General features: G+C 45.7%; 1 protein-coding gene across 7 annotated transcripts in view; it reads left to right on the top strand.

Moving 5' to 3' along the window:
* The window catches only part of LOC119176250 (LIM domain-binding protein 2 Chi), a 366,067-nt gene extending 341,324 nt beyond the window's left edge, over positions 1-24,743 (top strand). For 4 of the 7 annotated variants that reach the window (XM_075877407.1, XM_075877405.1, XM_075877404.1 and 1 more), the window contains exons 11-14: positions 215-338; positions 763-813; positions 1,905-2,044; positions 24,336-24,743. In XM_075877407.1, the coding sequence (XP_075733522.1) occupies positions 215-338; positions 763-813; positions 1,905-2,044; positions 24,336-24,617 (597 nt within the window). In that variant the 3' untranslated portion in view covers positions 24,618-24,743. The remainder of the gene's footprint in view (positions 1-214; positions 339-762; positions 814-1,904; positions 2,045-24,335) is intronic. The other 3 variants (XM_037427445.2, XM_075877409.1, XM_075877408.1) reach the window with 1 other exon arrangement.

The following is a 24,743-nucleotide window of genomic DNA, read 5'->3' as shown; positions in this document are numbered from 1 at the left end:
CAATAAATGTTTACATGCAAAAGATTTCAGAGAGCGCTACATGTACTATATGCTTTCTTTTTCTAGTGCACCTAAATTTTCTTTTGTGGTCAGGCACTGTGGCATTTGTTATATTATTAAAATAAAGAAAAATGACCATCCACGATTTGATCTTGGCGAAGGTATGGGCCTGGAAGTGTGTTTGTGCTAATGACAGTCTGGCATCGCTGCACAGCTTTGTGTCATCTTGGAGCCAATGCAAGAGCTAATGTCACGGCACAAGGCCTATGCCCTAAGCCCCCGAGACTGCCTCAAGACCACACTCTTCCAGAAGTGGCAACGAATGGTTGCTCCACCAGGTAAGCAATTCCGTAGACTCTTTCAGTAGGATAGTTTTGTTTGCACTTGCACTTAAATTCCCTTTCCTTATGTACTTAGACTCGTACTGAGGACACAGTTTCTTGGTGATTTTTTTCTTTTATCAAAGTTTTTGTTGAGCTTTTATTTTGTGTTTATTTTGTATTCAGCCTGTTAAGTTTTCTCAGCATTCTTCAACTAGTTTTCTCATTTATTTTTTGTTCAGTTGGAAGGATTCGCTTAAAGCGCAGTGGCTCAGGCTGGTGCATTTAAGCTCAAGGTGGTGTTGTGGTGGGAAACATGCCCACTGCCATTGTTCAGATATGATGGAGATGCTTTTTGAGTCATTTGAAGAGTGCCTAAATGCTGTATTGGCGAAGGAAATAAGCAGATTTGTTAATAAACTTGATTGGTTGACTCTGCCAGGTGTCGCACACCGCGGAGCACCTAATGACCTAAAATCAGCTCAAGATATAGGTATGTGGTTTCACACTGTGGGTCAATCTTTCAGTCGTTTGTTTCTGTCAGAAGCAAGCAAATTTCTACCTGGGCTACTAACAGCATGAAGTTGAACACTAGGCATCGGGTTACACTGGCATTGCTTTGGATCGTGTTTTCAATTGTACTGGGATATGCGCATTCATCTTCATGGTAGTTTTCCCACGAAGAACGCAGGACTCAAAATTTCAGAAGAATGTTGTCTTTGTCACACTGTTGGATCTGGCAAATTCTGCAAAAGCTGTGCGTAGCAGATTTAACTGTAAGCAGACGTTTATACCGCTGCAGGTTTTCTGCATTTACAGGATTTGTTATTGAACCCTGTTTTATGTACATAGGTATGAGTTAAGCGACACATTGTTGATAAATTTGTAATGAAATGGAAGGGGGTTTGAATAATTATAAAAGTTAAACAAAATAGGGATTTTATTGAAACAGGCAATAATTGCTGCTGCATACTTAATACTCCACACAGACAGGATTGTGTAGCCCTTAAAGCCGTTTTTTTTTACATGCGTGAGTGATGGTTGCCAGACAGTGGCAGAGTTCATAAAATATTTAATTGATGCCAGCAGAAGATGCCCTGTGCTCAGCTCTTGAATCCTTCCTCTTTGGTGATGGCACACATAGTTTTTTTTTCTGTTTGTCTCCTATTTCCTTACAGTTTATTTCTCATTCTGGTTTTGCTTATTTCAAGTTGTCTGTCATCTATTTGTTTGGCTTCTGCTTTTATTTTTATTAGTTGTACTTTTACACAGTACTGCGTGTCAGTGCAAATGCATGTCATTACTACTGGTTTGCATGTAGCTGAAGGGCTGCATGACAAAAGTTGCACCTTTTTAGTATTGTGCACTGTCGCACTGTGTGAAATGACAGCACAGTTCATACTGAATGTTAACAACTTGTTAAGCTTGTTGTTACAAGGGAGCATGCGATTGTTAGTTGCTCTTTGTGTCCCTATTTTTGGCTGCTTTGCATGTCTTGTGCTCTCATCTTGGCTGTCTGCCATAAACATTCTTCACGAAAATTTAGTGGCAGTCTGATCTCACCTTTCTTTTTTTAAAAATCAGAAACCCAACGGCCTCCAAGCAAACGCCGAAAGAGGAAATCATCTGCAGCCAATAACGCCGGTGGTGCAAGCAATGCTGGTTCTGGTGGCAAGAAAAAGAATATGTCGCCTGGACCTCCAAACTTTTCGCTTGCATCACAGGTGAGCAGTGCAATCGAAATAAAAAGAAAGCTCTTAGGGGGGGGGGGGGGGGGGGGGGGGCACGTGGCAATGAAAATTTTATTTGTTATTTTTATGCCTATATGGATGAAATTTGGTACACTGACGTGCTTTGCTATGCTGATATCATAAATGAAATCAATTTTAAGATATCTGACATAGTTTCGAAGTTACATTTAATAGATCTTTTCAATCATACTCTAATGATTGGTTAAGTAAACATAATTTTGGTAACATATTTGTTTACACATATTTCAGCAAGGCCCACTGTATGCCATAATACCATTTTTTTTTATGTCCAAATGAGCACAGTAAAAATTTCTGAAATTTCTTATGTATGTTTTCTTACCGACAAATTTTGCAAAAACAAATATAAAATTTTTACGACTTGCAGACAAAAATGAATAGCGTTCGGGCGCTCACCAGTGTTTCAGGAGCTAAGTTCAAAAAACAGAATGATTTTAGCTTCCTTAGTTATAAAGTAGCACTGGTATGACCAACAGCACCTTCTCAAAACATAGAAGCTGAGAAAACGGAGCTCAAAGTTTTGTTACATGAAAACAGTTTAATATTAGCTATGAGCACCTAAAACTCGCCTGGGATGTAGTCCTTTGCTTTTGAGGACACATTTTCTTTTGATTTCTATTCAGTTTTGCACTTCATTTGAGCAGTTTCATACACTTTAGTTGACTTGTGCCGTGCATCCTTTTCAGCAGCCCGTTACAGGAAGCGTGATCCTGGAGTGTAGACAGGTTGTGGGGTAATTTCTTGAAGTGCTTTACCCCAGCCAGCATTAAAACGGCAGCAAACTGCATCTGTCACAGCGCTCTCAACACTTTGAAGAGAGGCCAACTATGTTTTAGACTGGAGCAACCAATCACATTATTGAGCGACTCAATGGCATTCGGAGTTCAGTTATGCCTTGCTGGCATCTTTCCAGAAGTTCCCTTGCTTTAGAAAGCCGCTTCTATATAGGCAGGAGTGCTGCTCGAACATGTGCAGGAAACTGCAGCTTGTATGCAGGTGCTGGTTCTCCCGAGGCTGCCGCAGCACTAAACTTGCACCATGAGCTGACTCCAGTTTGACAATGCTCATGGTGAGGCTCATCATCAGTAGACGTGATGCGGTGAAAAGTAGCCTTGATAGCCTTCTCCATGGCGGGCACATCATTTGGGTTACTTCTGATGGCTCATTCATAATAGTCCGCGAGTTTTATAATTAGGCCATGTGTGAGACGACCTGTTCCACTCATACTGAGCTCTCGGTCCTTGCTCTTGTTTTTTTCCATGAGGTCGAGCAAAGCTGTGCCTATTCTTTTCTTAACATGATTTACACATTCTTTTTTTTTTAATAGGTATAAAGCCATTGACTGTATCCTCACTGAGGGCGGTAAACATGTGGCTATCGCCATCACAAAGGATACTTGTATGTGAAGCTGGTGTTTTTGGAGTTGCCGCTGAAACGTCGTCTTTGCTGCAATCATTTCCATTTGCCCTGCATTCGCCTCTGTGTTTTTCCGGCTCTGCAGTTTGTGTTTTCCGTACCACTCCCAAGTATCCACTGTCTTGAGGCTTTGGTCCAAGAGCGCAGCCCTGGCAGTAGTTGACACAGTGGTTCAGGACATAACTCAGTGACACAGCCAACACTAACGTGGCTTATGCGGCTCCTCGTCATCCATATGCCATCATACATGACGTCAATGTTCTCAGGGGCACATCCAAGGTCCGTATATATCTGGCGCATTTTCTCGGAACTTGCAGCCTCTATTGCTGTTGCTGCAGATGCAGTGGCAGGGTGACTACGCTTGCAGTGCAGCCCTTGTATGACTTGTGGTGTAATCTCGTATGTTAAATGTCTATGTGGGAAAAAATATGCAGTGCAGTTTGATTTTTGCCCACAGATGCACAGCTCTGACATCTTCAACATTTATTTCAAAGGTGGCTGAGCTGCTGAGGGCCAGCACATCTTGGGGACTACCACTCTTTATTTATTCTACCACAGTGGTCACATGTAGCTTCCATTTTTGTTTCAAGCCCAAGAACAAGTCCAGTGTCAAAACTAACTGGGGCCATCCCGCATTCGTGACAGCGAAATTCCGACAGCAGCTTATTTATCATCACCTTGTTTACAACGAAAAATCATGTCTTGGGAACAACATCATTGTAATTTTCACCGTTATTCCATCGCTAAAATTTTCTCTTTGTTGTTGAGGTTGCTGGTAAGACGTTCAAAGTGTCCGCTCGCGTCTCTTCCCAACACACAGTCTTCATTAGCGAGAATCGGAGCCGAAATCCACTCTTGGATACTTGAAGTGCGAGCATCAGTGGTTGCAATTGCCATGCCATTGCTCGCAGAAGTGCGGTCACCGCTGCACGCACTGTATTCTACAGTGCGTGTGGTTGTCGTTGCCCCAACCACTGTGAACGAAACCGCGGTCGTTTAACACGATCATGTATGGCGATGGTGTTAATGAGAGAACTCAAAAGTGTGCGCACGGCCAACACTCCACCAGTCAAAGCAACGCTGCTTTCCGCAAACTCTGTGGATAAAACCGCGGTAGTTGCAATTATAGATAGCATAAAACTACTTAGTTTTGAAGGCACATAGACTGAAAACAAAACTACCGTTTGCCGCAACTGCCACGCACAAAACCATAGTCGCAGCGATGTGATAGCAATCTACGAGCTCCGAGGGCAAGTGGCCGACACAGCGGTAAGTTAAAAAATGGTAAAGACGTAAAAAAGGCTAGAAGCGTTTTGGCGTTCTTGTCCGAAGAATTTAGTAGTGACCAAAGCCAAAGCTTTTACCCGTGCTTTTGCGGCAGCCAGCTGCGTCGTCCCGTTCATTCACGTGTGAAGACACATGCGAGTTGCTTCGACAGAAATAGATTTTTTTTGCTAGCTGTTTTGATGATGCGAAATTTTAGGAGCATTTCGCTCCCCCTTTGAAACTCTCGCTTCTGTGGGAAAACCCAACCCTCGTGTGTTCGGCCACTCCAAGTCATTATGAGACCGCAACGCCGATGTTAAAAATCAGAAGGCCAGCATTTGTTTCGCGGAATCAAACCAGCGACCTCGATTCTCAGCACGCAGCGCTAATCTCTACTCTATGCAACGTTGTTGTCGGGAGTGCGAACGACAAAGCATTATATACTCCGTACATCTTTTGGCAGTACTCAGAGCTTTGAAACTTCAGCGCATTTTCGTTATCGATGGCGAGATAATGCAACAGGCTCACGTCAGGCACGCTCTAAAGGTCGCCGCCTTTACGGAGCGCTGTCTCCTGCACACACGCTTATCAGACTGATTCGGGAGAAAACGAAGATCACATCGCATGCTGCCACGGCCGTGTTTACGAAAGGAGCGCGCTGCTGACAAACGACACAGGAAGAATTGTGACAGTTGTACGCGCTCGTCTTGTGTATGCTTGTGCGCTTGTTTCGTGCGTCTTTCTGTTTGAACAGCGCACTTTAAGTGTCAAGCTATGAGAGTTGTTAGTTGGTGGTTGTCCTGTGTATGCTAATTTTGTGCGTGCTTTGTGCTTGAAGAGGTGTGTGCTGCAAGTTTCGAACTGCTTGCCATTCTTAACGTGACTTCAATTTCTTGCTGTTGCTCAAGTAATGCACAGTAAACGCTCTACTACCTATGTAATGACACTTTTCACTTTCGGATTATGCGGATTCCTATATAGGGAGATTAACCACGTTTTTTTTTTCCCTAAAAAGTCCGTGATTATGTCTTTCGAATAGCAGAAGCGTAAGGATGGTCTCTTGTTTACCTAAAGCGGCATTGTGCTCTGCGCTGAGGTCCATGGCATATACAGTCGAACCCTGCTACAACGAAACTGAAGGGGCGTGGAAAAAATTTCGTTGAAGCGAGAATTTCATTGTAGTGAAATCGAAAACATTAGCTGATCTGAGCTACCAAACAAAGGAACGTCTATTCTCAAAATTCAAAAAGTGTCCTCTGCTTCCTATTCTTACTCAGCAGCGTCACGACGCGATTCTCACCCATGCATAGCGAGGCCATAGTGAAGGGCACGCTGAAACAAGGCCTAAAACTGCCTTCATGAACGAACCAAACAGCTGCATTAACACGTTAACACCAGCAGCTGTCCGCCTTCCAAAGTGCCCGACAACGCTGAGATGGAGGCAGGGTATCGGGGGAGCGGCGACATTTGCATTATTCTATGCCATTCTTATTATCCATCACTAGCGGCTAGCTGATTTTGTTGATAATGTGGACGAACAGATGCTCTGATTAGTTACCGCACTGGCCAAGCACTAACATAATGATAGGCATTGTGCCGCGGTTGCACCAAGCAGCTGCCATAAGGAAACCATGAACTGATCGACTGAGCTTTAGCTTCGGATCGTCTGCAGCTCAAGAGCAAGCCAGTGGCAAAACAAAAATAGGGCAGTCTCATTGCCATCACTACCGAGCAATGGCAGCGCCCATGCTTGCTAAGTAGCGGCGGTACAGCAGCAGTTTCTGGTGGTGCCAACGCTGTTTTAGACTTTGTTGACGCATTTTCAGGCTCTGAAAATGCATCGAAATCTTGAAGATTGGGTTTACTGCATAGCAATATGTATCTGAGCCTGGAATCGCATTGTAAAATTTCGTTGAAGTGAGGCGATGGAAGAAAAAGTGTTCGTTGTGGCGACAATATTTACACATTAACTCCTATGGACTGCTGACGGGGAATCGTGAATTTTTCGTTGTAGCAGAAATTTCGTTGAAGCGGCGTTGGTTGTAGCGCAGTTGGACTGTACAAGCTGCCTGAGGCTATCAGTGTAGCCAATTGCTGCAAGCACACTCGTGGGTGCTGGCTCCAAAGTTTCGTCATCCTTGCGATTCCTCCAAATCGCTCTTGCTGTGCACTTCATTCACAATGCCTTGGTCCGTGCACAGTTGCGCGGTGTCGGCATCATTATCGACCACAATAAAACCATCGCAACAGATGTCTCGCACGCACTCCCATGTCACAATTGATGACGCACTGCCACAAATCGCCGCCGAACTGGGCCTGTTCAGAAGCTTCAGACTCGACATCAGGTTCGACGTCGGCAAAGTCAGCCTTGCAAAAACAGTTTCACACACATGTAGCCGTCACCGCTGCCCACAAAGCCTTCACCATCTCCTCATTACAGGGACACCCAAAGTGGCAAGTTAGCTGCCAGACGGTCAACAGATATGAGTAAGCACTCCACTATGTGTCACCTATAAAGTTGCGGATTACGCCCAAGCCAAGCGGTCACCTTTTGGACATATTGTTGAATGGCAGAAAAAAGCATGGAATGCCTTCCATCCGCCATCCTGGACACACACACACACACACCAACAGTGAGCAAGACACGCACATGCAAAGTAGAAGGCAGCACACGTAAAACTGCTCTTGGTTCGTTTCTAGTCGGAAAACGAATCTCCTGAATTCAATCCAGCATGGCTGGCGGCCAGCCTCACGGAGCGTTGGAGACGGGCGACGTTGCAATAAAGAAAGGGGAGTAGACTTGCGAAAGACATGTGAAGGAGTTGCGGTAGAGTGATGCTGACTAGCAGAGCATGGGAAGGCGACCTTGATAACCAAAACACGCTGGAAGAAGGCAGGTCGGGTAGCTTGCTTGCAGGGTCTACGAAACGTGCAATTCTCACGTAGGGAAACTTGGGAGAGCGGTCTGCATGCGCAGAGGTCAAAGAATCGCATTGTTTTGCCGGCGATACTATACTTGTGATACTATACCCACCGGTTTTTCCCAATTGGTAGAGTAGTACATCGACCTGGCGCTCAGTTTTTTCTGGTACTCATTTTCTCGATTGGTAGAGGAATACACCGATCTGGCGCTCGGTTCTTTCTGGGTGCTCATCTCGAAAGGTAGCCCCATGAGGTTCTGCCAAGGCCTCCGGGTGTAGTTCAACCCACCACTGCCTTGGTGAAATAGTTAAGCATCTGCCGCTGCTGTGGAAGGCAGAGAATTTCCGCCACTAGGTACCTACTGGTTAAATAGGTGCAAGCGCACTTCTGGCCTGGTGCTCGGCAAAACGAAGTTGTAGTAGCTTGGGAGGGCACCCACCCTGTGGGAAATTGGCGGCATGATACAGCCGGACCTAAAATTAAGGTCATCCTCTTTCTTTCTCTTTTTTTCTTCCAAAAAATCTCATTGTGGTGCAGGTAGATTTGCGCAGCCCCGCCAACTTCGATAATTCATGATTCATTTCATGCAAAAATAGTTTTCATTACGCGGAAATGCATGCGGAGGGCATGCTGAGCAGAGTGTGAAGTGAGCAAGAACAGGTCCTAAACGTGGAACTAATCGTGAATCATCAAAGTCAGTGAGGTAACGCAATAAGGGTGTGCACTAGAACGATACGACACCGAACCAGACAAGACGCAGGCGGTCAAGTACAGTTGATGGCCGCCGATGTTGGCAAATGGTCTGGTCATTCCAGGCCGGCAACGCCAACAAATGTGTAACAAAACCAGCAATCAAAAACTGAAGGGAGACTAGTTGGCAAACCGGTCTTTTGTTGGCAGTATGAAAACACGAGCTTTGACTGGCGATGCGGGATGATCAGAGTAGCGGTTGGCCAAAGGACGAAAGGGGTGCATAACAAAAAACGGTTGGGGAGAACGAGAACTGGAGGGCTGTGGAGGCAGTGTCGGTGTTTAACAATAAGAATCTATGGGGACCTAACCGATGGCTTATCAGTGGTTGAAAATAGTTTCCCAGGAAGTCGCCGGAGCGCTGACTTCATTCACTGTAACCATTTGGTGACTCTCAGAAGCGTTTGTTGTAAGTGCGATTTTGTGCCATTGAAATGTATAGTCATGTATACTTCCACAGTCACACGGGTATTGTTCGTTTTCAGTGGGGCCGCCGTATCTGGGCTCGACTGTACCACTGAGACGCGGCTGCATGAGCAGAGCGCAGCGCAATTAAAATGTAACTTTTGGATCACCCACGCCATTTCTCTACAGTAATGCTTAGAAGTTCCTTTTCCTATGAATCAAACAAACACACCAGTGGCATTTTATTATGTCTTTTATTGCACGAAATGTTCATTTTATTTTAAGTAGTTCGCTACTGTACTTTGGGACAACTTATCTTGACATAGGAGAGAAGGCTAAAGAGGTGGGATTTTCGCACATTCATGATGCACCGCAAGTAGTATGGTAGCTTGCGGTTGCATTCGGTTTTGCTCGCTCACATCATTAGCACGTTTAGAGAAGCATATAGTATGTAAAGAGTATGAGTGGGAGGAAATTTCAATTGTTCAGTGTACATTTCAGTGTCTCATTACAAGTACCATATTTATTCAAATCTAGGCCAATAGTTTTATTGTTTTCTTTTTCGAAATTCTTTGTATCAAACTGCAGGATCGACTTAGTTATGAAGATATTGAAGAACGCGCCATTTTTTATTGAGGAAAGTGGTGCACAACTAGCGCCACCTAGACGGTATTGTAGCAGTTAGTAGCCGAGCCAACACCTGGCTTTTTTTATACACGTGAGGCCACCATTATGTTTTTTGAGGTAAGCCATTTGTCATTTCGAGTGTCGCTTGCAGTTGTCTACGTGTGGCGTATTTCAATGGTGCCAAACAGGGGGTCCCATTATAGTGTCTCTTATGAAAATAAAGGTGTCCTAGTCGCAGAGTCGTCGTCCAACGTTCAAACCGGGCGGGACATTAGAGTGGACAAAAAAATTAGGGGACCCTTAAGCTTCGCGTTTAAGAGTTGAACGCGATAGCGAAATCCGGCCCCTAGTCCTAGTGCACCCTTCAACTGCTAAGTGCATACTTAATCATATGTTTTGTTACATACACACGCACGCACACACACGCACACAGTAGATTGGACCAGCTGGTATAGCCGAATGGGCTCATTTTCATCGTGATACCTGTCGAACAATATGCGATAAAGGGGCCCTCAAACACTTTTTTAAGTAACCATGGAATGAATTCACTAGAAGAGCTTATTGCCTCATGAATTCAATGCCGCAAAATTTTTAACAATCCGTCCAGTGGGAGTGGAGTTACAGAGGTTTGTTGCATGCTGCAATTGTATTACAGTCAACTGCCGATTTTTCGCACATGCCCGATAATTTGGACATCTTCACGGCACCGCCACGAGCCCCATAGAATCAATGTATAAGGGAGTCTGAAATTTCGGACGCTCGAACCCCCCGGAGTCCAATTTTCCGGACTTTTTGTTGGACGAAAGGTCGGAAACCACCACTGACCTCCAGTGGAAACCACCACAACTGCGTCACATGCGATTACGATCGCATAAATGAGCGCGCCGTTCTACTGTGGCGGCATCTGTTGCTTAGACTGGTTGATCGTTAGCGGAGAAACACACACGGCCTCCGTGATTTCTAGCACTGGTCGTGTTTATCATGCAAGGGTGCTTCGCTGACAATCGAAACTATCCACCCGGAAATTTTTCGGCGCCAATAAAGTTCCTTTTGCTTTAGCGCTTGTGCTCGTGCGTGCCACCCTGACTTCCCGTGCAGTGCTTTCGCGAAGCGTTTCACCACTTCGAACTAGAACTAACCGTCACACACTGATATGGTCTGGCCACGCTGGCTATCTTGAATGCTTATGAGCGCCACCTCCGGAGTACCCGAGGCATCATCACCTGCCGTCGCGCCTTTTTGTTTGCGCAGCCCACATGGTGTTTGGCTAGCGTAGTGCGTGGTTGTGCGATCGTGTGAAGTGTGCTCTGCAACGCTTAAGTCTAGGTGCTTCGACGCTCGTCAGCAAACTCCTTTGTTCACATCGTGAGGATTTCGCTTGCCTGCGATGGCCCCCACTCTGCCTTCGTTGTCATCGCCGATGGCATCGAAGCGCGGAAAACAGTACCGTCGGTTAACGGTGGAGAAGAAAGCCGCCATTATTAAGTTAGTGAAGAGTGGCCGATCGCAGGCTGACATGAGCAAAGAGTTCGGCATTTTCAAGCAAACAGTTTGCGATTTCCTGAGGAACAAGGACAAGATCTTTGAAGCGGGCGAAAAACCGTCTGGTGCCCAAAAGATGAATGCAAGCCAAGGTGTTCATCCTAAGCATGAAAACATTCTCGTCGTGTGGTTTAATTCAATGATAGCCAAGCGGTTGCCAGTCTCGGGCTGCATCTTGAAACAAAAAGCGGAAACTCTCGCGCTTCGAATGGGCATCATGGATTTTAAGTTCAGTGATGGATGGCCGAGAAACTTTAAGCATCGGAACGACCTCAAGTTCAAGAAGATGTGAGGCGAAAGCGGCGCGTCGACAGTGCAGTTATTGCGGAGTACCGCAGTAGAAAACTCCAGTCTTCGTTGCAGCAGTTCTCTGCTGACAACATTTTCAACTGCGACGAAACTGGCTTGTTTTGCAAGCTGCTGCGGGAAAGAACACTCGCTTTTGCTGGTGACGCATACCATGGTGGCAAGCATAGCAAAGAACGGCTGACCATTCTTGTCGGCAGCAACATGTCTGGCAGCGAGAAACATCCTTTGTTAGTAATCGGGAAGTCCAAGAGCCCGAGGCGTTTTAAAGGGGCAACGCTGCCAGTGTTATACGAAGCCAAGAAAAAGGCATTGGTAACGCAGCAGCTGTTCGAGAGGTATGTCCGCAGGCTGGACAGGAAGTTTGAACAACAGAACATGTGTGCTGCTCTTCGTTGACAACTGCGCTGCTCATGGTCACATCAATAACTTGAAGGCTATCCAGCTGGAATTCATGCCGCCCAACACGACTGCGATCCTCCAACCGATGGACCAAGGCATTATCCGTAATCTGAAACTTTTGTACCGCTCACGTATACTCAACCGCATGGTGCTGTGCTCGGAAAATAGGAAAGGCTACAGCGTTGACCTTCGGTCTGCTGTCGGAATGCTTGCGGGCACATGGAAGGTAGTAATACAAGACACGCTTCGCAACTGCTTTCGCCACGCAGGCTTCGTACTCAACACAGAGGCAGCAGACTTGCCTGAAGAAAGCGACAGCGTGACTGACTTGTGCCCTCTCATGGATGATATCATCGACCTCCGCTTTGTTGGTGCTTCCATGCCCACGGAAATAACTTTTAAGCGGTTCGTCGACGCTGACAACGAGCTCGATTTCTGCGCATGCTAACCGACGACGAAATAGTCAGTCAGGTTATGGAGGGTTCAGACGACTCTGATGTCGAAAAAAAGGAACGAACGCCTGCGCCACCTACGACCGCCGAATTGATGCGAGCATTGATGACACTGTCATCGGTGTACAGTGATGACATGACCCTTGCTCAGATCGAGGCGAATGTGACCACATGCAAGCGGAAGACTGTTCAAACAAGAATCAACAAGTTTTTCAAGCCACTGCAGCTCTAACATCGGCTGCCCTGACGGCACCCGCTGTCGGCTGCATGCATTTTTTTAACGGCTCTTTTCAGAGCCGCCCCACTGATGCTTTGGCAGAATTACAGAAGTCTGGTACTTCGACCTTGACCCCTCGTGATCCGAGAAATATCAATGAAATGGTGCGTTCTTGCTTGCATTAAGAAATATTAGCAAAATGGTGTTTTTTTTTTGCTTGCATTGAAAGTTATCAGTAAAATAATGCCTTTTTTTACTTGCATTCACTTTTTGGGACTGCCCGAATTTTCGGACAGTTTTTCGCTCCCTTGGGGGTCCGAAAAAATCGGCAGTTGACTGTATCTCTTCTCTTGTCCCGACGAAAGCGCTGGAAGCTAAGCAAGGAGGGGGTAGCAGAGCAAAGAAACTACTGCGCCTCGGGACCTTGAGCACTCTTTTTTTCTTAGAACGTACAGCTTTTTTAGTGTGATCGCGTGCGCACGTGTGGACAAGTAGCAGCCTCCTGCGGCTATCTCGGTAACTTGATTTTTGGGTCACAGACGCACAGATGAGTTTTCACTCACAACCAACGGGTCTGACGCCGGCGGTGGGTTTCTGCGACAGGAGCTCTTTAACGCTATCGCGTTAAAAAAAAACAGATGCGCATCACTGGTGGGGCTGCAGCGTGGGACGACATCACAGGAACTTTGATTGTGCACTCTTAATCAAGTGCGGCATATCCAATGCGCTTGATGGCACAGAGGATTGCGCACTGTTTGAAGACAGCGACAGAAAAATCGGCGGAGAAGGAAGGCATTCTTGCAAGGTGAACAATAACTGTACTTCACCTACTACTTCCTGCAACTGTTACAGTCTCATTTTAAATAAAGCAGTATTTATTTCGGCTATGCAAGTGAGAAAATAATCAATAAGGTCCTTTTTTTTCTTGCGGTGGTGGGCAAGCACTTTGGTTCTAGAAATTCTGCAGTTATGTCATGAAAAGTTGCTGCCAAGTGTAATGATTCGTTGTACTCATGTCTTTTGAAGACATCAGCTCATTCCAATATGTCTGACTCATTGCGCATATCATGTTGCATATTTACCTTAACATCTCTATTTGTTGTAGTGCACTGCTGCTGATAATACTGATATTTTAGACGTTCTCTTACATTGACCTTTCACCCTGACATAAGTTATTTGCTTTGATTGTCCTGTTAAAAAGCCACAGGACAATAACAGCGATGCTGGTTGTGTGGTGATGAACCTGTTGCTTGCAGCACTGTGAAAACTGCTGCGTTTGTTTGCCGCTGCCATGAACTCTAGGGAAGCATAGGTTTGTACGTGGAACGTTACGGCGAAGTGCAAGTTGGGAAACGATATTATAATAAGACTTCCTTGTAATGCTACACTTTGTTTTTGACAAATTTTGGCGGCGACTTGAAAGCTTTTAGAAGCGTATTTCGGTATTTAAAACCTGTATAAACCCTGACGTAGGATTCACTGGTTGAATTGAATGAGTGGTAATGCAGGCTTTTGCATTGGTTCTAGAAGCAAGAGTTGGTCTTCCCTGCAAGCCAATATTTATATTCATGGTGGATAACCTCGGGTATAATTTTCAGTTTTTTAAGGTGCTGTACAGCCGTCAGCACGGTTAACAATAATTGTCCGACGCATGGCTTCTCGCTTTGACTGACGTCAGCGCCACCAAGTGTTGGATGTGGTACGTTGCAACTAACGATAGGTGGAGTACACGTTGATTTTGCTAGTAAGTTTCTGTTTCGTCTCTGCCTGACCGGCGTGTTGAATACACTCGCTCGTCCTTTTTTGCTACGTTTTTGTTGTTGCTACTCTCTTGCGGGCCCATTAAATTCATTGTCTTATGCTTATCAGGGCAATAAACTATTGCATGCGATATCTCTTGCACGTTTTTAGTTCAAATCGCACCGTGTGTTTGAAATGATTCATTGAAAAAGCAAAGCAAATGCATGTTTATGAAGCTTGTGAAGGTAAACTCGACAGGAAGGTGAACATTAAATTGCCAGAACTGTCCGAATCAGGCTGTCTGCAAATTAATTAACCTTAAAACGAACTACAGTATCATATTTCTGATTTAGTTATTGTGCAACTCTTGCAAACACCATAAACATGCGCTTGCTCTGCTTTTATAATGCTTCATTCCATTCTAGCTGAAGGTGCAATTTCAAGCTCTAAAGGTGCAAGAGATATCACCTGCAATAGTTCATTGTGAGATAAGTATACGACAGCTAATTCAAAGGGCACTGGCGGGACAAGTGAGTGTATTTGACCCGCTGGTCAGGCAGAGGTGAAAATAATTTACTAGTGAAATCGGCGCGTGCTTTATCAACCTTTAGTTGCAACGAACATACCGACTCCAAAACTTGGCAATGCTTATGTCAGTAGAAGCGACAAAAAACCACGTGTTGGACTGTTAATCTGAAAGTACTACCTGAGGTTATCCACCTTGGATATGGGCCTGTAGGGAAGACCAACTTTTGCTTATAGGTCAGTGCAAGAGCCTGTATTACCACTTATACAATTCAATCAAGCTGTTCGTGTTAACTGTGCTAACTGTGCTAAGAGCTGTACCTAGCAAGATGCCTCATTAAAAAATGAAAATCCTCATGATGGCATTGCCATTCAGCACACAGTTCATATGGTGCACTATAATGGAATCGTGAAACGCTTTCTGAAGATACTTAACTACAGTGAAAGCTCATTAATTCGAACTTCAATAATTAAAATTTATGAATAATTCGATAAGTCATGGTCCGGCCAAGCTCCATACAAGCCTATAAATAAAAAAAGCCCGTTAATTCGAACGTGAGTAGGTTCCGCTGCGGATAATTCGAACTACGCGCCACCGCGCTGGCGGCTTGGCCAGTCGCTCGATAAGGCGGCTGCCGAGTTACGAGGCGGCGTTGACAGGGAGTGGTGAGAAAAACGGAGAAACTGGCACGGAGGCCAAAGTGCAGAAAATAGCGCCACTTACTCTTCACCCCCCTCCCCCCACAATCTCTTGGCGGCTGCCTGCTCTCCGTCCTACGTAAGCTACAAGATTTGTGTGTGTTTTTTTTAAGCGCCAATCCCAGAGCCTTTGAAAATCCTGCGTAGTTGTCACTGCTAGATGACAGATGGCATGACCAGCACACAGGCCTTGACAGGGCACCTGGAGGCTCTGTGTGGTTCACGTGGGTGCACGAGGGACCTTCATTTGCATGAAGGAGACCGCCAGTGTGGTGAAGAGAGGACTCAACAGGGTTCCCCAGAGGAAGGAGCCCTAAAATGGGAATTCAGTCATATCTCTATAGACCGTGCTTTGTCCCATCTCCGAGCCCAAACAGCCTCGGGGCCAGATGGCATCCCATCTAGCTTACTTAAGTGCTTGGGGCAGGAGGTGAAAGAACAGCTAGCTGGCCTGTTCAGTGACATCGTTGCGGGAGCAGCCATTCCAGACGACTGGCATCGGGGCAGAGTCTCACTCATCATCAAGCGTGGAGGCAGGGCAAGGAACCTTCAAGACCACTCACAGTCACCAGCATCATGTACAGGCTCTTTACTCATGTGCTTAAGGACTGGATCAGTGGCTGGGCTTAATCTAAAGGGCGGCTGATAGAACTGCATAACGGTTTTCGCAGATGTCGACGACTTGAGGATAACCTTTTTGTCCTCACACAGTGTGCGGAGATTGCCAGAAAAGAAGGGCGTACGCTTCTATGCTGCTTCATGGATGTGCAGAAAGCTTACGACAGTGTCCCACAACACATCTTGTTCACACGCCTGGAGACTCTGGAAATGCCGAAAGAGCTGTTGGCGACATTCAGACGCCTATACGCTGGCGACAGCGTCATTGCACATTTCGCCAATGTAGAGAGTCAGCCGGTAGGCGTCTGCTGCGGTCTCCGTCAGGGATGTCCGCTTTCGCCGATTCTATATCTGCTATACGTGTCAAGCATGGAACAAGCATTGCTCGAGTCTGGCCTGGGGTTCCATCTGAACTATAACACAAGCGGAATCGATGAAAATTGACGGCGGCCTGGCTTGGCGTTTGCGGATGATGTGGTCCTAATGGCGGAGACCGAAGTGGACCTGCAGACTCTTCTGGACATCTGTGCCGCAGAGATGACTGAGCTGGGACTACGCTTCAACGCCAAGAAAACCAAGGCTGTACCGTTCGCGGGCAACATTGCTAAGGCGGCAGACCTCAAGTTCGGAGGTGAGAGCATCGCCACTGACACTGCCTATAAGTACTTAGGCGTGCTACTGGGTTTCGAGGACAGTATATATGGCCGGCAAGAAGTCCATGCCCGTCAAGTTGCAATGCGGGCACAGCGCATCCTCCGGCGCCGCATATTGTGGGGCTGCAACCGTTTCATCATGGTCCAGGACCTATGGAAACTCCTTGACGTGCCCTGCGTGACGTTCGCAAATGCAGTAGTCTGCATGACGGCAGCAATAAGGGAATGGTTAAAGCAGCGACAGCGAGAAGTAGGCCGCACGGCACTCGCATGCCATGGAAGGGTGGCAAATAAGGCAGTCCAGGGGGACATGGGCTGGTCTAGTTTTGAAGCTCGGGAGGCATCCAGCAAGCTAACGTACCGGGGCCGCCTGCAATTCATGAGTCGAGACTGGTGGGCACAGCGGGTATTTGAACACTTTTCGACAACGTGCATCCGTACAACCTGGGTGAACCGGGTGTATCGCCTGGAACAAAAGTACATAACCTTTACGGAACCTGTACAGGCTGAAACTGCAAGGCGATATACCAAGAAAGTGTGAGAGCGGGTTCATGAGAAGGAGAGGGAAATGTGGCGGCACGCAATGAGTGTCAAAGCCACCCTCGAACTATACCGAACCTACAAGGACATCATTGACACAGTTTGTTTGTACGACAACGGCACCGGGAGCTCACTTTTTTTCGAGACTCGCGCAGGCGCGCTCCACACCCTCACCTACAGAAGAATGTTCGACAACGCGGTGCTTTCAGTGTTGTGTCGCCCGTGTGACAGTGCGGAAGAAACAATTCGGCACATTGTGCTCGAGTGCGGCCAAATAGGCCTCCCGGGGACGGAGCCATTGCAGACAGCGCTGGGCTTTGCGGGTGAGGATGGTGTGATTAATCCACAAGCAGTGAAGGAGACGATGCGGCGTCTCGAGCGCTGGAGGGCAGTGGTTGTCTCGTAGCGAGCGAAAGCACTGGGTGGCACAGTGCAGTTACAGTGTAGCAGTGGGTACGAGCTCGAGCAGAGCGTGATTTTGTGTGTGTGTTTTTTTTTTATTTTTGTCACCGATTTATATGCTAGGGTACCACTACACCCGCCTGCTAAAAAGGGAACAGTATCAAATCATCATCATCATCATCAAATCGAGTGCGTTGTAGCTTCGCCCAGCCATCTCTGCAGTCTCTGTCTCGGGCGTGCGTCGTACACTTCGGTTGTTGGTGCTGGGAGTATCTCCTGACTGTCTCGATTCTTTGTGTTGGTGTTAGGCCTCGGCTAACGTTTGTTGCGGTAGCGCCGTTAGTAGCTTCCCGTCTGTCGAGATTCTGCTGCTCCGACTTGATGGCGTGTGCTCGTAGCAAATACCGTGCCAAAACACTTCCTTCCAGCAAACTCGACAGTGGTAGTGCAGCCCATGCACCAGGGTATAATTGAAAATTTAAAATCATTTTATCGGCGTCATATGTTGGAACAAATTATTTTGTGCAATAACTACAAAGTGACGCTACTAAGTGCACTACATGTGCTTGTGCGTGCTTGGGATTGGGAGCAAGTGACAGCGCTTACGATAGCAAATTGCTTTCACCACTGTGGCTTCAGCACCGAAGCTCTGCAAGCTGAGGATCCACCAGTGCTCGAACACGACGTCACCGCCCCCATGGCGGACGTTTTGCAAGACGTCTGCTTTGCAGACTACGTCGATATAGACTCAAGTGCAGTGGTGTGTGGTGCACTAAAAGATTCCGACATAATATGTCAGGTGAAAAGTGCAGAACCTGTCGCTGCCAGTGACGATGATGAGGAGGACGAAGCACGAGTGCGGCCCTCTGCTGTGGAAGTCATGGCCGCATTGAATGCCACCCGTCTTTTCTTAAGTTTTGAAGAAGGCGGAGAAGAGGCCTTCCGCCAAATTCGCTCGTTAGAGCAAAAAGTGCTGGCTGTCGCCTTCAAGGAAAGAAGGCAGACCACGATCTCAGATCTTTTCAAAAAATAAATTGTTATGCCCTACTCGCAGTGTACTATTGTTGTTCTTCACTTTCGTTAGTTCGAACTTTCGTTAATTCGAACTGAGGCGGATTCCCCTTGCGGTTCGAATTAACGAGCTTTTACTGTAGATGTGTATTTAGAATTCTGGCCATCCGTACGATACTATACCTCGACTTGTTTTGCGTATGGGCTTATTTAATAGCTATACAAGCATAATTTCGATTCCCCACTCACAATTTCCTCAACTGTACAGCTGATATCGCTTTAAGTCTGTCAATGAAAAGTCCGTCAACGAAACATGGTGACACAGCGCTGTTTGCGGAGCCATAGTTGACCAAGATTCGTATCATCATGCCATCTCAATTGCGGCGCCGTAAAGCCGTCATTTTTATTTTATTTTATTTATTTATTTTATTTAGGAATACTGCAGGCCTTAATAGGCCCAGGCAGGAGGGGAAAAGTACGAAAAAAAGTACAAAGTCTGCAAATATCAAGAATATATACAAGTAGGATCTATACAAAGCAACAACAAAGTGAATCTACTAACAAGTAAATGAGCACTAAAAGAAATGTGATACAAAGAAAAATAATATACAATATGAGAAGATAAACAATACAGAACTATCTAATCAATGTACAAAGGAGTTAGTAAAATACTGGATCACTGTATTGAAAGAGGAAGGGCTAGATCTAAGATGAAATGAGAGAGCGGGTCATGAATATTGTTTCCCCTTTGACAAGTTGGCCGGCACTGTCTGACAATGCACTCGGTAGGCATAACGAGTACTAGGTCATCCAAAACACGCTGTAAAACACAACCTTACTTGACCTGTATGAAAAACACTGGGACCAGTAGAAAAAACACTGGGATTCTGCGCCAAGCAAGCGAAGGCAACGCATGATAGTGCCCAGATGTACTTGGAAAGTTCAACCAAGCAGATCACTTGCAGTACTTCCACCGTATACACTGCTCAGAGTGCAAAACTGCTGTAATTCTTTTTCTTAGCTTCCTATAAATCTATTATTTTGGAGCAAAATAACCGATATCGCATGATGGTTCCTAAGGCAGCCAATAGTGCCACATGGTCAATTAAAGGGGCCCAGAAACACTTTTTCAAGTAACCGTGGAATGAATTCGATGGAAGAGCTTATTGCCTCACAACGCTGAAAAAAATTTTAGAAATACGCCCAGTGGGAGTGGAGTTACAAAGGTTTGTTGCATGCTGCAATTGCATTCTCTCTTCTCTCGTCCCGACGAAAGCGGTGGAAGCTAAGCAGGGCCACTGTAAAACGTCACGCGGGCCTCGTGACCTTGAACACTTTTTCTTCCCCAATGGTTCACCAATGGTTGACACCAAATTCACCAATGGTTGACAGATGGGCTTGCTACGTATGATTTTTGGGTATATGCTGTGGTTTGTCGAGAGAAGAGAAAGCAATTTTCAGCTGACTTTCATAATTTATTGGGAATTCCAGGTCGCGTGCTGCGCTATATTATTTGACTTGTGTGTTGTCGGGAGCCTCTACTACCAATCAGCAGTGTTTTCTGACCATGTCAAAACACGCTCCATCAAAACACGCTGTAAAACACAACCTTACTCAAGCAGCACAAAAACCACTGGGATGCTGCACCCAGCAAGCGAAGGCAACTCATGATGGAGCCCAGATGGGCTTAAAAGTGCAGCCAAGCAGATCACTTGCTGTACTTTCACAGTATACACAGCTCAGAGTGCAAAATCTGCTGCTACTTTTGCTTTCCTAGCTTCCTATAAATTTATCATTTTGGAGCGAAAAAAAGAAAAGAAGCTAATGCTCTGTTCATAACTTCTGTTTCCATGATGTTTCACTGATATCGCACGTTGGTGCCTATGGCAGCCAATAGCGCCACGTGGTCACTTGGAAGCCCAGGAAAACTGCGATTGTGAATCATCATCATCATCAGCCTGACTACATCCACTGCAGGACAAAGGCCTCTCCCATGTTCCGCCAGTTAACCCGGGCCTGTGCTTGCTGCTGCCAATTTATACCCGCAAACTTCTTAATCTCATCTGCCCACCTAACCTTCTGTCTCCCCCAACCCGCTTGCCTTCTCTGGGAATCCAGTTAGTTACCCTTAACGACCAGCGGTTATCCTGTCTACGCGCTACATGCCCAGCCCATGTCCATTTCTTCTTGATTTCAGCTATGATATCCTTAACCCCCGTTTGTTCCCTAATCCACTCTGCTCTCTTCTTGTCTCTTAAGTTTACACCTACCATTTTTCTTTCCATTGCTCGCTGCGTCGTCCTCAATTTAAGCTGAACCCTCTTTGTAAGTCTCCAAGTTTCTGCTCCGTAGCTAAGTACCGGCAAGATTTAGCTGTTATATACCTTTCCTTGAGGGATAGTGGCAATTTACCTGTCGTAATTTGAGAGTGCTTGCCAAATGTGCTCCACCCCATTCTTGTTCTTCTAGTTACTTCAATCTCGTGGTTCGGCTCCGCGGTTATGACCTGCCATAAGTAGACATAGTCTTTTACAACTTGAAGTGCACTATTACCTATCTCGAAGCGCTGCTCTTTTCCGAGGTTGTTGTACATTACTTTCGTTTTCTGCAGATTCATTTTAAGACCCACCTTTCTGCTCTCCTTGTCTAACTCCGTAATCATGAGTTGCAATTCCTCCCCTGAGTTACTCAGCAATGCAATGTCATCGGCGAAGCGCAGGTTACTAAGGTACTCTCCATTAACTCTTATCCTTAGCTGTTCCCATCCTAGGCTTCTGAAAACCTCCTGTAAGCACGCGGTAAATAGCATTGGGGAGATTGTGTCCCCCTGCCTTACACCCTTCTTGATTGGTATTCTGTTGCTTTCTTTATGAAGCACTTGATCCCCTGTAGATTTCTTCCAGGATGTTTATATATACTTCATCTACGCCCCGATTCCGCAGTGTCTGTATGACGGCTGATATTTCTATTGAATCAAACGCCTTCTCGTGATCTATGAAGGCTATGTATAGTGGTTGGTTATATTCTGAGCATTTCTCTATTACCTGATTGATAGTATGAATGTGGTCGATTGTAGAATAGCCTGTTTGAAATCCTGCTTGTTCCTTTGGTTGATTGAATTGTAATGTTTTCTTTACTTTGTTAGCAATTACCTTTGTAAATTGCTTGTATACTATAGAGAACAAGCTAATCGGCCTGTAATTCTTCAAGTCCTTGTCATCTCCTTTCTTATGTATTAAGATGATGTTAGCGTTCTTCCAAGACTCTGGTACTCTTCCCGTCAGGAGACACCTCGTAAACAGGGTGGCTAGTTTTTCTAACACAATCTGTCCTCTATCTTTCAGCAGATCTGATGTTACCTGATCCTCACCAGCAGTTTTGCCTCTTTGCATGCTCTCCAAAGCTTTTCTGACTTCTTCAATCATTACTGGTGGGGTGTCATCTGGGTTACTGCTAGTTCTTATAGTATTAAAGTCGTGGTTGTCCCTGCTACTGTACAGATCTCTGTAAAACTCCTCCGCTATTTCAACTATCCTATCCATATTGGTAGTTATTTTGCCCTCTTTGTCCCTTAGTGCATACATCCGATTTTTGCCTATCCCAAGTTTCCTCTTCACTGCTTTGACGCTTCCTCTGTTTTTCAGAGCGTGTTAAATTCTCTCCATGTTATACCTTCTTACATCGGATACCTTACGCCTATTAATCAACTTCGAAAGCTCTGCCAGTTCTATTTTGTCTGTTGTACTTGAAACTTTCACGATTTGGCGCTTCTTAATGAGATTCTTCGTTTCCTGGGAAAGCTTGCCAGTGTCCTGTCTAACTACCCGGCCACCAACTTCCACTGCACACTCCGTAATGATACTCGTCAGATTATTATTCATCGTATCTATGCTAAGGTTGGTTTCCTCACTAAGAGCCGAGTACCTGTTCTGAAGCGAGACTCTGAATTGCTGTACTTTCCCTCTCAGTGCTAGCTCATTGATTGGCTTCTTGCGTATTAGTTTCTGTCGTTCCTTTCTCAAGTCTAGGCGAATTCGAGACCGTACCATTCTATGGTCACTGCATCGTACCTTGCCAACCACTTCCATATCCTGCACGATGCCTGGGTGTGCACTCATTATAAAGTCTATTTCGTTCTTATTTTCGCCATTAGGGCTCCATGTCCACTTGCAGTTTCCTCGTTTTCCGTAGAAGGTATTTAAAATCCGTAAATTATTGCGTTCTGCGAATTCTACTAGTAGCTCTCCTCTGGCGTTTCTAGTACCGATGCCATAATCTCCTACTGCCTGGTCTCCAGCCTGCTTCTTCCCTACCTTTGCATTAAAGTCTCCCATCAGTATTGTATACTGTGTTTTTACCTTACTCATTGCCAATTCCTAGGCATCAATAATTATAGACTGAGTATTACGGCAAAATATTTCGGAATCGGTATGTCTAATCCTTAGTGAGTCAGGGAAAATTACAGCTGGGCAGCTTCCTATACGTTTCACGACCTCGTTAAGAAAGTTCTGCTAGAAACTCTGTTCTTGACCTTCTCTACTGCTGTGATTCTACACCTACTCGCTCCTTGTGCAACAAACCAGCTCTTGTACAGCTTTGAAATGTATGTGCGTGTGTTCATTCACATACAGCCCTCTCTCCAGTAGTGCCATATATAGTCACGTAATTGGTGCCCACTTAAGCTATCACTCTTGATAGTGGGGGAAAATATTGACTGTGCATGTTTTGCGCTCCTGCTCTGCCCCACAGCGCTGCCTACAAGGCTGAACATTCGATAAAATTGGTGCAATGGCATCATTGCTCATGTACTTCAGGCTGCATACAGAAAAACTTGGTGAAAAAATTTACTCCCTACCTAGAAATGTTGAGTAAACCTCATTGATCATGCTAGTCTCCAAAAGTACCAACTTAAAAAAATATAGTTGCAACAAAATCCCCAGATCAGTTGTTATAAAGGATCTGATCATTAGTGTGTATTGTGATTACGTTTTTTCTGGTTGATTGAGCCCCTGAGTGACTGACGCCAGAATGTGGTGCAGAATAGTCTCCACTTTTTTGGCAAGTTTAGATCGATCAATCAATTATTCTGACTGAGGCGGGTGTGTGGCTATGCCTGTACCTCTAAGCGTTATAAATGCACAGAGATATGATGGTGGCCTCCAACAAATGCACCAGTATTGCTTATGACAGACAAGTCTAGTTCTACAAGCATCGATTGGCTCTGCCACACATTGGGTACTTATTTTCAGTGAATTTTACAAAAGCTGGACTAGTCCTTATTCTGTCACTATGTCGGCCTTCTTATAGTTTCGAAATGCTCTTTGTAATCCGCACTGTTGCGTTATCCTATGAGTGAGCCAAAGAATTTCTCAATGCTTTGGTAAGAAGAAACAACCTTATAGCACACGATTGTTAATGTGTAGTGCTATGTGTCTTTCGTGAGTACATAATAATGAAGTTATATTGTGGTGCCTAGCATTGCTTGTTGGCGATATTGTCACTGTGCCAAAATAGTGGTGCTTATTTTTTATTGCTACCACTGTTGATCTGTTAATATTTGCTGCTTATCGTCACCAATTGTTCTGGCTAGAATCAAGTACAAATAAAATATTTTGTGTAGCACAAGCATGTGCTACTCAGAATGCCCGAGTGAAAACCCCTTTGCTATGAAAGAAGAAAAAATGTGCATAAATATGCGAGTAACTATGCCAGATAGATGAATGTTTTGTGAACATGATGATTTTTCATTGCAGGATGTAATGGTAGTTGGGGAGCCTTCCTTAATGGGAGGAGAGTTTGGAGATGAAGATGAGCGCGTCATCACCCGGTTGGAGAACACCCAGTACGATGCTTCAGCAGCGGCTGCTAACGGCCTTGAAGAGGGTGACGAGTTTGGTGGCGGCCCTCTGGCACCGCCGCCCGGTTGGCAGGGCCCACCGCCTGGGCCACCCCCCGAGCGCAATCCTTCGGCTCCGCCTCCGGGCCCACCGCCACCTCCTGAGGACAAAAAGACATCTCCAAGCATCAGCCAATAGGCGCACCAAGCGTGTGTGAATGTTGGGCCATTTGGGTGGATGGTGCCACCTCCATTTAGAAGTGGTGAAGAATGGCAGGCTTGTGCCCATAACCATCATCTCTATTGCTATAGCAGTGTTGCCCTT

Source organism: Rhipicephalus microplus, chromosome X (genome assembly GCF_043290135.1).
Source record: "Rhipicephalus microplus isolate Deutch F79 chromosome X, USDA_Rmic, whole genome shotgun sequence".
In the NCBI taxonomy this organism is placed as follows: domain Eukaryota; kingdom Metazoa; phylum Arthropoda; class Arachnida; order Ixodida; family Ixodidae; genus Rhipicephalus; species Rhipicephalus microplus.
The sequence above is the reverse complement of the archived record's forward strand: the minus strand, read 5'-3'. Positions and strand labels throughout refer to the sequence as shown.